The sequence below is a fragment of the Myotis nattereri genome (assembly GCF_964212035.1).
Source record: "Myotis nattereri genome assembly, chromosome: 3".
Taxonomy (NCBI): Eukaryota; Metazoa; Chordata; class Mammalia; order Chiroptera; family Vespertilionidae; genus Myotis; species Myotis nattereri.
Genome location: NC_138077.1, coordinates 57,162,051 through 57,174,575, shown reverse-complemented (window position 1 = coordinate 57,174,575; position 12,525 = coordinate 57,162,051). Strand labels below are relative to the sequence as shown.

The 12,525-nt window shown below is 56.0% G+C and overlaps 1 protein-coding gene across 2 annotated transcripts in view; it reads right to left on the bottom strand.

Moving 5' to 3' along the window:
• The window catches only part of ADCY5 (adenylate cyclase 5), a gene marked incomplete at its 5' end in the record, with an annotated part of 154,403 nt that overhangs the window by 15,140 nt on the left and 126,738 nt on the right, over positions 1-12,525 (bottom strand). For both annotated transcript variants that reach the window (XM_081085430.1, XM_081085431.1), the window contains 4 exons: positions 807-982; positions 3,888-4,052; positions 4,428-4,544; positions 12,308-12,395. In XM_081085430.1, the coding sequence (XP_080941556.1) occupies positions 807-982; positions 3,888-4,052; positions 4,428-4,544; positions 12,308-12,395 (546 nt within the window). The remainder of the gene's footprint in view (positions 1-806; positions 983-3,887; positions 4,053-4,427; positions 4,545-12,307; positions 12,396-12,525) is intronic.

The following is a 12,525-nucleotide window of genomic DNA, read 5'->3' as shown; positions in this document are numbered from 1 at the left end:
GCCACTCACATTCTTCGTGCTTCCTGAGTGCGTGTTGGGTGGGGGGTGTGTGTCCTGCATATCATACTACACTTTACACACATTTTACGACTGTGGGCATTATTATTCCCACTTTACTGGGAGAAATAATGAGGCTCGTGTATCTGAGGCTGCGACTGAAACTCAACTTGACCCAAAGCTAGAGAGAGATCTTGCCCCTCAGTAACCTGACATCTGCCACTCTATGGCCAGGCTGACGGCCAGCTAGGGAGCCTGGGGCCCTGCGTCCCACACCCCCTGTCCCCCGGACCGTGGGACTTCACCACTCGCCATCACAAGCAGGAGCCTCTGAGCCGGGCACAAACCACCCAACATCCCTGGCCGCACGGCCTACTTGGTGGGGATGGAAAGTGCTCATGTGTGTCCAAGGGCCTGCCGCCAGGTGGGACAGGTGCAGGGTCCATGAACAGAGGCCCTTCCTCTGCTCCCAAAGACCTTGCTAGCCAGCCCTGTGACCTCAACCCCTGGGCACAGGGTGCACAGGCAGCTGGAGTGAAAACAGCTCCTCCGAGGTTGCCCTGGAAATGTCACGGACAATTATCTGAGGCCCAAGGGCAGGGCTGAGTAGGAAACTGGAGGGAACCGTGGGGCCAGCCACCCCGAGGCCACTGTGCCTCTGGGAAAGGGAGAAACGGAGAGAAGCTAGGTGGTCAGAGCCACAGGACACCCCCCCGCCCCCGGCCCCCAGCCCAGGGCCCAGCCTCCTGCTCTTCCCACCTTTCTGCAATGCCCAGACCCAGTGGGGGCCTGAGCAGGGTGCCACCTACATGGCATTGGCGGTGACCAGAAGGTCGGCATTGTCAAAGAGCGTCACACCGGGCACCTCGACGACGAGCACGTATATGAGCTCGACGGCCAGCATAAGCACCAGCTTCCCAATGCAGCTGATTTGCAGGAACACGGAGCAGGCCAGCAGGCTGAGCAGCACGCTGTAGGTGAAGTACTAGGGAGAGAGAGCAGCAGGCCTCAGCGGCCGCCCGCCCGCCGGCCCCGCCCCCGCCGGCCCCGCCCCCGCCGGCCCCGCCCCCGCCGGCCCCGCCCCCGCCGGCCCCGCCCCCGCCGGCCCCGCCCCCGCCGGCGCCGGCCCCGCCCCCGCCGGCGCCGGCCCCGCCCCCCAGCGTCCATCCAGCCTGAGCCCGCCTCAGGGAAGCCGCGCCTGGGGATATTTCTGCTGATGCAAACCTGTGGTGTGACGTGAAGGGCCCTGAGGAGGAACCAGGAGATGGGGCTCCCTCCGGGCTGGGTTTGACCAGCCCTGTCAGTAGCGCCCATGGTTAGAGCACGGCTCCAGGCTCAGGCCGACTGGAGTTACATCCTGATTCACGAGGCACTGTTTGTGTGACTTGGGCCATGTACTCAATCTCTCTAAACCTGTTTCCCTGTTTGCAGAATCCCCTATCTCATGGGCACACGGTGACGATGACCCGAGATGAGGTGATTTGGGGCAGTGCCCTGCACCCCCAATAACTGTGGGGATCACAGGCCCCAAACTCCCGATTTGCAGCTTTAAATCCAAAGCTCTAAAAACTGAGCCTGTTTTCCTAACTGATGTGGTGGCAACCTGACCCACCTGATGTGCCGTTAGCTCTCATCTTTATCCTGCTTCCTGCGACTATTCAGACATTTTGCTGCAGAAATATTAGCATGCTTCATTATCAGCTGCTACTCACACTGCACTGGGGGTGTGAGGTAACCTCTTAAAATCTGAAGAGTTCGGAAGTCCAAAATATACCCGCCCTGGCAGGCTTCAGACGAGGGGCGGTGGCCCTGTACGATTTACTCTGGGGGGTGTCTTCTGGCCTCCGAGCCTCAGTTTCTCAGACAACCGAGGGGGCTGACTCAGGTAGACGCAGAGGCCCCTTCTGCTCTGCCGTCTGCAGGGCTAATCCCAGACATGCCAGCATCTATTATTTTGTTCTTGCTTTCAAATTTAGCATCATTATTTCTGAGTCAGACATTGGGACTCGCTATTCACTGCCTCTGCCTTGGCTGGAGGCCAAAAGGCGGTGGCTGGCAGTGAGGTTGCCCCCAGGTTGGACTTCCTGACTCCTCAGGCCTTCGGGAACCCTGAGAGGGGCTGCAGAGGACCCCTGTGATCGAAAGGGGAGGGACCAGCCTCAAGTCACCACCAGGAACAGGGGCAGAGGAAGGAGTAGGGAGGCAGACCCAGTTAATTCAGCCCAAGGATAAGCCCGTCCCTGAAGGATGGGGAGGGGGCACCAAGAGCAGCCTGGATTGCCACTGGGACCCAGCGTCCAGACAACCAGGAGGCTAAGGCTTAATGCTGGGCTGCCCAAGGGCCTTAGGGTTTGTGACTCAGAACAGCCATGTGGGGTGGGTCAGCCCTGGAGCATGTAGCCAGCAGGGATAAGCAGGCTGAAGCTGGTGGCGCTGGTGAGGACCGAAGACTGACAGCTGGACCACCCATCTCCAGAAAACGGGGAGCTAGAACAGGCTCTGCCCTGCCCTGTCCCCACTCCTCCGCGTCTTCCCTGGAGGACACCAAGGGACAAGTGCGAGACCAGAAACAGCTTCTGCTTCTCAGCAAATAGCCCTCAGGCAGCAGCACCGTGGGCTCTTGTCCAGATGTGAGAAGGAACAGAGGCGGGAGTGGAGGGCGGTGGCTGCGAGGCCTAGGCCTGCCCCCCCCCCCCCCCCCCAGGTGCCTGAGGAGCGTGGCCGCCCAGGGAGAGGGAGCCCTTGGCCTGGGCCCCGGGACAGGAGGAGGGGAAGCGCTGGTCTAGGGAGCATCGCGGAGTCCAGCTCCTCACTGAGTTTCCCTTGCCCTGTCTGTGCCGCAGGGCAGACCAGGCTCCCTTCCAGGGACGGGAGAGAGGCCACTGTGGCCGCCCAGGGGTCCGCACTGCAGTTCTGGGCCCTTGTGAGCCATGGGCCCCTTGGGACTTGAATGAATGCTTGGACCCTCTCCCCAGGAAAAGGCAAAACTGCCATCACCTTACAGGCTTCATGTGAAATGGGACCTGTGGTGTGGGAATCACCCAGTACATGGAGGCGATGCCCTGCGTTGGAAACCTGGCCTGCTGCTCCCTTGCAAACTGCTCCCCAAGAAAACGCAGTGAGGTGACTGGAGCAGCTCACGGACCACAGGCATTTAACGCACGCTGCTTCCTAGGGGTTCTCAGAGACACTGTTAAACCCAATAAGCTACAGGTACACCATTTCTTCTCGGGGTGACGGAAATGTTCTAAAATCAGATCATGATGATGGCTGCACAAGCGTGTGACTATGCTAATAGCTACTGAACTGTACACTTTGCAGGGGTGACTTCCCTGTGCCCCTGCTCTCTGACCCACAGCAGGGGCTTGGCCGGGTTCTCCAGAGGCAGCCTTGGGTCCTGCCCAACCCAAGGGTCCAGAAACAGCTCCACCCCCGGGCTCAGAGCATGAACTCGGGAGCCAGATGAGCTGGGTAGGAGCCTGGCTCTGCCTCTTAGGACCTGCGTGACCTTGAGGAACTTATGTAAGCTGCCTGTGCCTCGGTTCATTTGCATAGAGGAGGTAATAACCGCATCTGTGTCACAGGGTTGCTGTGACGATGACAAGAGTAAATGTCTGTAACGCACTCAGCACAGTGCCTGGCGGTGGTGAGTGCTGTGTGAGCAGGGCTGGGCTACTGCTGGTGTTACTGTCGCGTTGAGGAGGCTGGCGTCCTTCACTGTGTCTGGCACGCGGAGTGAGAGAGGTCTAGGGAATGAGGTCACTGAAAGGGCAGTGACCTTGAAGCCCCTGACTGTCCCTCAGAGCTGCTCTTGGCAGAGATGGCGGATGGGGGATGGGGGTGGGGGGACAGGAGGCTCTCCATCTGCACCCGCCCCTCCGGCCCGGTACCTCGGGGAAGTTGCAGTTGGGCCAGGGGCTGCTGCAGAAGCCCTGCTCGTCCCCCAGGCTGTAGTTGAAGGCGGACTCCACCACGTGGCACGCGTTGACCTGGCTGGTGCTGACGTTGTGTTCCTCTGCCAGGCAGCCGAACAGGTCCTGGGAGTTGCACATGAACTGGGGGCGGGGAGGAGAGTCAGCGGTGAGCCAGGCCAGGGCGGCCCATCCCCACAGGGCAGTGGGCTCCTGTTCACTCTCCGTCTTGGGTGCAGCCTGATCCCGACCCGGGACAGGAGAGGAGCCTGGAAGAGGCTGAGGACCCGGAAGTGCCTGCGCCCAGGGCGGGGCTCCCATACATCCCCTGGGGGCTTCCAGAGACCGGGAGCGGCTTTAGGAGTTAACCTGATCCCAGGCCCGAGGTGGGACCCAAAGAAGACTTCCCGGGAGGGAGAACTCCAGGGTCTGGGGGAAACTCTCCTTCCAGCCCATGCTCGAGGGGGGCAGGGCTCCCCTGGTTTCACCCAATGGGGCCGGAGAGGTGGAACCACCCACCATGTTGACAAAAGCCGACAGGAACACCAGGGTGATGGTGAACACCCCGACCAGGGTGCTGTTCATCTTAGACCGCACGATCTTCCTGGAGAGGGTCTGCAGGGGGCCTGGGAAGAGCTGGGGGGGGGGGAGGAGAGAGAGACACACACAGAACAGAATTCAGTGGGCACGCCACAAACTGCCATAGAACCAGATCTCCCGTCACCTTTGTCTCTGGCAGCTGACGCAGGTGTGTGAGCCTCCTGCCTGGCACCGCTGCTTCCGGGCCCACAGCCCAGGTTGTGCAGCTGGCCAGGGCGGGTCTACCGGGACCTTACAGGTGAGAGAAGCAGGATGGAAGGAAGAAGGAAAGATGCTACCTCGACTCCAACAGGGAAGCGGAGGGAAAAGCACTGGTGCCCACTGTGAATTCTGGGAGTTACAAACCGGGAGGGTCAGTAGGTGGCGCTGAGGAGTCACAGAGGGTCAGAAGGCTCCTCAGGAGACAGAGATGAGGTCGGGCGTGTGGAGGAAGGGGGAGAGCTGGTGAGGAGGGGCAGAGCAGCCTGTGAGCAGGAGGGTGGGCCACGGACCAGTGAGTTCAGGGAGCCTTTTTCAGCAGGACGCTCATGGATCCGCCGTTTCCCTCGCCCAGCCCTCCCCGTATTCCCTTCAACTAGACAAACTGTACGTGCACTAAGAGACCCACAGTGGTTTTGGTAACTATAGGATTGGGTCCCAGCAAGTCTGACACAGTTGGCCTTGTCCACCACGTCCTCCACATCTCCCAACCAGCCTAGACTAAGAAGAAGCCGGCAGACCCGGGGGAATGGAAACTGCCCAAGAGCCCATCAGTTTGATGAAGGGATCAACAAATGTGATACAGCCACACAAAGGAATATTGTTTGGCCATAAAAAGGAATAAAGGGCTGTTACATGATGGTATGGCATGGATGAACCTTCAAAATATGATGCTAAGTAAATGAAGCCAATTTCAAAAGGTCACATGCCGTATGATTACATTTATACAAAACTAGAGGCCTGGTGCATGACATTTGTGCACTCGGGGTGGGGGGGCGGGTAGGGGAGAGTCCCTCAGCCCGGCCTGCACCCATTCACAGTCCAGGAGCCCTCAGGGGAGATGTCTGACTGACCGGGAGACCTTGGGGGGATGTCTGCCTGCGGGGAGTGGGCTTAAGCTACAGTTGGACATCCTTAGCGCTGCCATGGAGGCGGGAGAGGCTCCTGCCACCGCAGCTGCGCTCGCCAGCCATCAGCCCGGCTTGTGGCTGAGCGGCGCTCCCCCTGTGGGAGTGCACTGACCACCAGGGGGCAGCTCTTGTGTTGAGCATTTGCCCCCTGGTGGTCAGTGCGCATCATAGCGTCGTTCCTCCATTCGGTCGATTTGCATATTAGCCGTTTATTATATAGGTTGTCCAGGACAGGCCAATTCACAGAGACAGAAAGTAGATTAGAGGTGGCTGTGGCCGTGGAAAGCAGGGGACGTGCAGTGACTGCTGACAGGTGTGGGGTTTCTTTGGGGGGTGATGACAATGTTCTGGCATTTAGATAGTGATGATAGTTGCACAACTTAATGAATATACCAGAAACTACTAAATTACAATTCCAGCCACCTTTATAAAGTGGATTTTATGGTATGTGAATTATATCTCAATAAAGCATTTAATAAAAATCCTGCTCAGCCTCTTACTAGCTGTCTGGTCCTGGGGACGTGGGGAAGGACTGAGTCTCAGTTTCCTCGTCAGTAAGTAGGGAATACCTTCAAGGTGGCTAAGAAGACACAAGGAAATGATGCATTGGAAAGTGCCGTGTAAGCTGTTAAATTCAATAGAAAATTTAGTTAATATTTGCATTCTAAAGAGCTATGTTGCCAGTAAAAATGAAGGTCCTTGTTTCCTATTAAAGGAATTTTGGGTTTCACAGCTGGGGGAAGCAGTTTGGCACTGGCAGCAGCATCTCACTCTGAAATGATGTGACAGATGGTTTCTAATCTCTGCCTGATTCAAATTTTGCCATTCCGTCCCCACCCCCACCCATGTTGCTTAAATTGTTTTAGTTCTGATCACCCTATCCATCAACTGAAGGGTTTCCTTCATTATTCCGCAATCACCAAGGATCAGAGCAGGATATGCCCATGGGCTGCCTAGTCAAGGGGGACCAGGAGCCCCACAGGGGCCACCCAGAGGCTAGGAGAAGAACTGCAGGCTTAAAAAGAAATCCAGTCCAGAATATCATTCTAACATCTAATGAATGATTGAGTCTTAGTGCACTGGCTTGCTACAGGCCAACATTCTTTGTCACCCTTTCAAAAGATCCACTCTTGACTTTAAAAACCTCAACCAGAACCCAGGAATTGCTGCTTTCTGAAATCTGCAAAAGATGTGCCATCCTGCCCTGGTTTATAGAGTACCTCATCTCCTGTAATTGAAAAGTTCATCAACATGTTGAGCCTAAATCCCACCTTTACTAATAACTACAGCGTGGATGACAAAACTTCACACGGCTCAGAGTCCCCTTGCGGGGCTACAGGCAGATCCGAGAGGGCATTTTTATGGCAGGACATTCTGTCTGTGCAAACTAGCTGCTCAAAGCTTGCTCCCAATCAGAGCTCAGAAAAAGGATCAATGAAACAAATTCCAAACCAGTACATTCCCAGTCTAATGAACTCAAATCAATGTAATATAAATACAGGAGTGGGGACATAATTAATAAGCCCTGCTGGGTGAGGGACAGTTTTGATCCTGGCCACTCGGAAAGTCTCCAGGCAAATTGATAACTTCCCTGGCACCTGGTTCCCATCGATGTTCAGTGTCGCTCTGCTTTCCCTCTGAGAACATTTTCCCTTTACCAGATCTCAGTGGTCATCGCATTCCCACGGTTTCTCAGTCTCGGCCTCACTGAGAAAGGTCCCCCAGTTCTGTCAGACGTGGGATTTAAATCCCAGCTGTACCGCCTCCAAGCTCCAGGAACTGGGAAAGCAGCCTTATTAACCTCTCTGAGCCTATTTTGTTCACCGGCCAAGTCGATGCAATAAAAACCACCTAGAGCAGCGGTTCTCAACCTGTGGATCGCCAACCTGTGGGTCACGACCCCTTTGGGGGTCAAACGACCCTTTCACAGGGGTCGCCTAAGACCATCGGAAAACACATATATCATTACATATTGTTTTTGTGAATAATCACTATGCTTTAATTATGTTCAATTTGTAACAATGAAAATACATTCTGCATATCAGATATTTACATTACGATTTATAACATTAGCAAGATTACAGTTATGAAGTAGCAACAAAAATAACTTTATGGTTGGGGGTCACCACCACATGAGGAACTGTATTAAAGGGTCGCGGCATTAGGAAGGTTGAGAACCACTAGCCTAGAGGCTCAGGAAGCACAGCTCAAGTGGCACCGCTGGGATCTGGACCTAGACTTCCTGACTCAAACATCGGTGAACACGTGTCTGCCAACATCCGCTCCCTGACAGACAGAAGGTGGCCCTGAGCATGGTGGTGGGAAGGTGAGTGTGGGAATCCTAAGGACAGAAGATGCTTAAGAGGGGAGGGGTAGCGTCGTAAGACCCTGTGTTAGACGCTGAGGGCAGCAGCCAGGTGGAGGGTGGTGAGGACAGCCAGCCAGGTGAGATTAGCCTCCTTCAGGCTGTGGGGAGAGAAGAGGCTTGTGGAGACTGTACAGAGCGGACAGAGCCTAAACGCTCAGACATCCAAGGCCCAGGGGTTGGTAGGATGCAAACTAAGAGGGAACCAGCGGCCTGGAGGATGAGGGAGATAGACACACATGCATGCACGTGTGCACACATACACACATGTACAGAGAAGTATGTGGCTGAGTACTCCTCCCGGGCCTCTCTGTACCCAAGTCCCGAACTGCAGGGCAGGAGTCTGGCCTTCAGGAAAGGATGTGCTAATGAGCCTCAGTGAAGGCAGGGACCCAGATCCACCTGTGGGGAAAGGAGGGAGCCACCCTCTCCTACCCATTTGGGTGGTGGCTAAAGTGGCAGCACTGTCAGGGGCAGGCCTGGGCTGCTTCACAGAAGATGGGACGGAAGCCACAGGGAGAGGGATGGGACAGTCAGAGCTGGCCAAGGAGGAAAGGGTGAGGACGGGGGGGGGGGGGGGGTGAGGACTGCGCTCAGGAGATGTGAGCTCGATCACCGTCCTAGAAGTGACCAAGCAAAGGCTGGCCCATGCCTCGCTGGGTTATGATAGAGGGAGTCCAGCCTCAGGGGGGTGTCAGGGCTGCCTCACTACTCAGGCCCCTTTCGATCTGAAATTCTCTGAGGCTGTGGACCATGTGTGATGGCGGGAGGGATTTAGGATGGCCCTCTAAGAGGAGCAGCAGCGGGCCCAGGGTGGCACGGATGTCAAGGGAAGAGGAGAGTGCCGTGTGCAGGTTCAGACAAGGCAGCATCACCAGGAGGAAGTGTTCAGTGGTGATCCTCAGGGCAAGGCACCCCAGAGACAGTGGGCTCAGGGGGCAGCCGATGTGCTCTGGAAACGAGACCAGGACTTCAGGACAAGATGAAGACCAAGGCATCAAATGAGCCTCCGAGAGCCAGCGGAGGCTGTGTGTGAACTGGGCCACGCTGGTCAGGAAAGATAAGACAAACCCAGTGGCAAGGCGACCACAGCCCTCAGCGAGTAGGAAGGGAAAACGCCCAGCAGGAAGGAGCAGACGACCACCAATTCAGCCGCCACTTTCTTCACACTCTTCTCTTCAAAAGGGCTACAATATGGACGAATTGGGAAAGTAAGTCCACATTGTCTGAGGGAAATGGGAATGTCAATAAAATGGAGGAAAGAAGCACGTCTGACGGAACTGCTTGGTTTTGTCTCTGCGCCGCCTGTACCGGGCGGGGTACGGGAGGAACTGCTGCACCTCAGGGAAAAGCCACCAGCCGAGGCTGAGAAACCATGGGAATGCGATGACCACTGAGATCTGGTAACGGGCAAATGTTCTCAGAGGGAAAGCAGAGCGACACTGAAAATTCTAGTCCATCAGCTTCGTGGCAAATACCTGCAAAGGTGATCGAATCAGCACTGTCAGTCCGCCTGCAGGCAGGTGCGACTGTGCTAGTGCCAGGCCCACATCCTGCATCAGGAGGGAGGGCCAGGCTGCCCGTGTGCACCCCAACAGGGAGAACTGCCCCTTTATGTCTCACTTCTGGGGGGTAGACAGCCAACGGGCAACATGAAAGCGGAGAGGAAAATAATGAAACAAAAGAGGGGTCTGTTCCACCAACGACTTCTCAGGTTGGGGTCTACTTCCCAGAAACAAACGCTGAGAGGACAGCTTGTTGAGAGGCTGGGAGGGAAGCATGGGACCCAAGGTGGGTGTCAGAGTGAGTTCCGCTCCTGGCCCAGCTCAGCAGGTTCCAGACTTGACAGGCCACAGAGGATTTTTTCCTAAACAGTGTTTACAGAAGCTCTACATCTGCAGGATGGAAGAGTGGTCACCCTGGTTGGAGGGCGGGGCTGGTGGGGGACCAACTGGGGGTGAGGAGGTGGGCATTCCACCAGCCATTCTCCCCTCGAGGAAACTGGGTCTCCTCAGAAGCATCAGAAAAACCACAGGGCTGGATGCAGGATCGGAGAACAAGCTGAGTGTGGCAGTGATTACAGACTAGGCAGAGTCAATAAAACAGAGGAAGCAGGAATGCTCCCCATGAACAACCGTGAACAGGGGTGAAAAGAATTCACTAGACCAAAGCGCTAACTCAAAATGGCCAGTGCAGGTGGGGGAGAAGGAGGGCTGGGAAGTAGGGGTGGTGCGGATACGAACGGGCTCCCCTCTTTTCCTCCTCCCCTAACTCCTCTTCCTCCCGCACCATCAGAGGCACATGCAGATGGGGAACACAGATCCAATGAAATCCGTGTAGCCCAGATCTACCCAAGCAGCTAGGAGGAAAGAGGGAAATCTCTTGTGGTTTAAGTACTGTAGACCACAGGTAGCTTTGGTCTGGCTTCCATAGACTACACACGTGCCTCAAACAATGACTTTGCCTCAGCTGATAAAAAGATCCTTTTGGGGTTCAGAACAAATGTTTAAGAGGCCCTTTTAGCTATCATGTACTTTTTTTTAAAGGTTGTTTTGACTCTTTTTATTGTGGTAAAATATAAATGACATAAAATGTGCCATGTTAGTCATCTTAAGTGCACAATTCAGTGGCATTAATTACATGCAGCATGTTGGGAAATCATCACTGCCATCTCTTTCCAAAACCCCTTCATCACCCCAAACAGAAACTGTACCACTGGCCAATAACTCCCCATCCCCCTCCTTCCGACCCCTGGTGTCCTGTAATCTACTTCCTGTCTCGATGAATTTGCCTATTCTAGATATTTCATATAAGTGGAATCATGCAATATATGTTCTTTTGTGTCTGGCTTCTCTCACTTAGCATGATGTCCACAAGGTTCAGCCATGTGGTAGCATGTGTCAGAACATCACTGCTTTCTATGGGCAGGTAATGTTCTATTGTACACATATACCACTCGGCTTACCTGTCCATCGGCTGATGGACACGGGGCTGCCTCCACCTTTTGCCTCCTGTGAGTATGTGGGGTGCTCTTACAGCCGTGAGAGGAAGAAAGTGGGGCTCCCACTGGGGAACTAGCAGGCTGGGGGTGGGGAAGGCTTGACAATGAAAGAGAGGACCCAAGGCAGGAGGTGACTGAACGCAGAGCCTTGAGGGAGAACCAGTGCAGGGACAGGGAACCAGGATGAGCCTGTGATGCAGCGAAGCCACCGGCTTCCAACGTGGCTCCACGTGCCAAGTGACCCAGCCCGCCTGCGCCTCCATGGACATCCACTTCAGGGGCACCTCCCTGGGCACCTGCTCAGGGGCACTTGCTCAGGGAGGGCTGCACCACGCCAGATCATTCCCAAGGCCTTCTGGTTCTGACAGTCAGTCCCCCAAGACCTTGCTATCAGGTGATGAAACAGTTAACACCCTCATGAAGGACCCTTTCCGGAAGGACATGTGCCCACTGAGGAGTGTGCAGGGGCGATGGCAGGGCCTGGCCCACCCCACCCCAGCCCAGGGGCGTGGCTCTGAGCGAGTGTCAGGAGGAGCAGAGAAGTGGCCCAGGCAGAAGCTGGAGGGGCTGGTCCCTGCCTGGGCACAGAGGGCTCTCTGGGACCGACTGGCCCCTCCAGCCAGGGAATTCTGAATCCACTGGAAGGAAAAGAAGAGCCAGACTTGGTGGGTAAGGCAAACAGGAACCTGTACCTGCTACAATGGACCCAAACAGCCTGTGGCCAGGTCCCTCCCAGGACACAGCTGGCTGGTGGGCACAGCACGCCCCAGAGAAGGCGTGAAAGGGAAACACAGGACAGGGCCTCGTGCCCACGTTACCCGCTGTGTGGCCCTGACTGAACCACTCACCACTCTGTGCCTCCTCCTCGTCTATACAATGAGCAGCTCCAAAGCCATCATCTCCTCGTCCACTCCAGGGACCATTCCAGGGCCCACGGGGACACTGAGGGGGGTGGTGAGAGGTCCCTTCCACACCCATCCTTTCAGCAAATATCTGACCACTGCTTCATGCCAGGCACTGTGCTAGGTGCCCTTCCTCCACCCGCCAGACACCGAGGGACAGACAAGAGAGGTGGCAACACCATCTTCTTGTTGCAAAGATCTATGAAGGCTGATTGCACAGTCAATACAAACGAGACTCCACGGACCGACCACCCCCTCAGTCCAGCCTGCGGCCCAGGACAGCCAAGAGCTGTGACCCCGCACCACACACCCCGATCCGGAGTGGGGCCATTAGGCTGCTGGGAGGGCCCGTCAGTGGGCAGGGACAGAAGGGAAGATGGAGGCAAGGAAGGGGGTGCGGCTCAGGTGCCAGCCAGACTCACCTTCACACAGGAGTAGATCACGGACACAAATACCACCAAGGTCAGCAGCACGAAACAGGTCAGGTAGAAGCTCAGCATGAACACGGAGCTGAAGGAGAGAGGGGATGACGGGATGGAAGTGCAGTCACGTCCAGGAGGCGGGCGACAGCCTCTCGCGGGCTGACCCGCAAGCCGGCTGCAGCGCCCTCCTCACAGTGGCGCCGAGTGGGGAGGCGGGA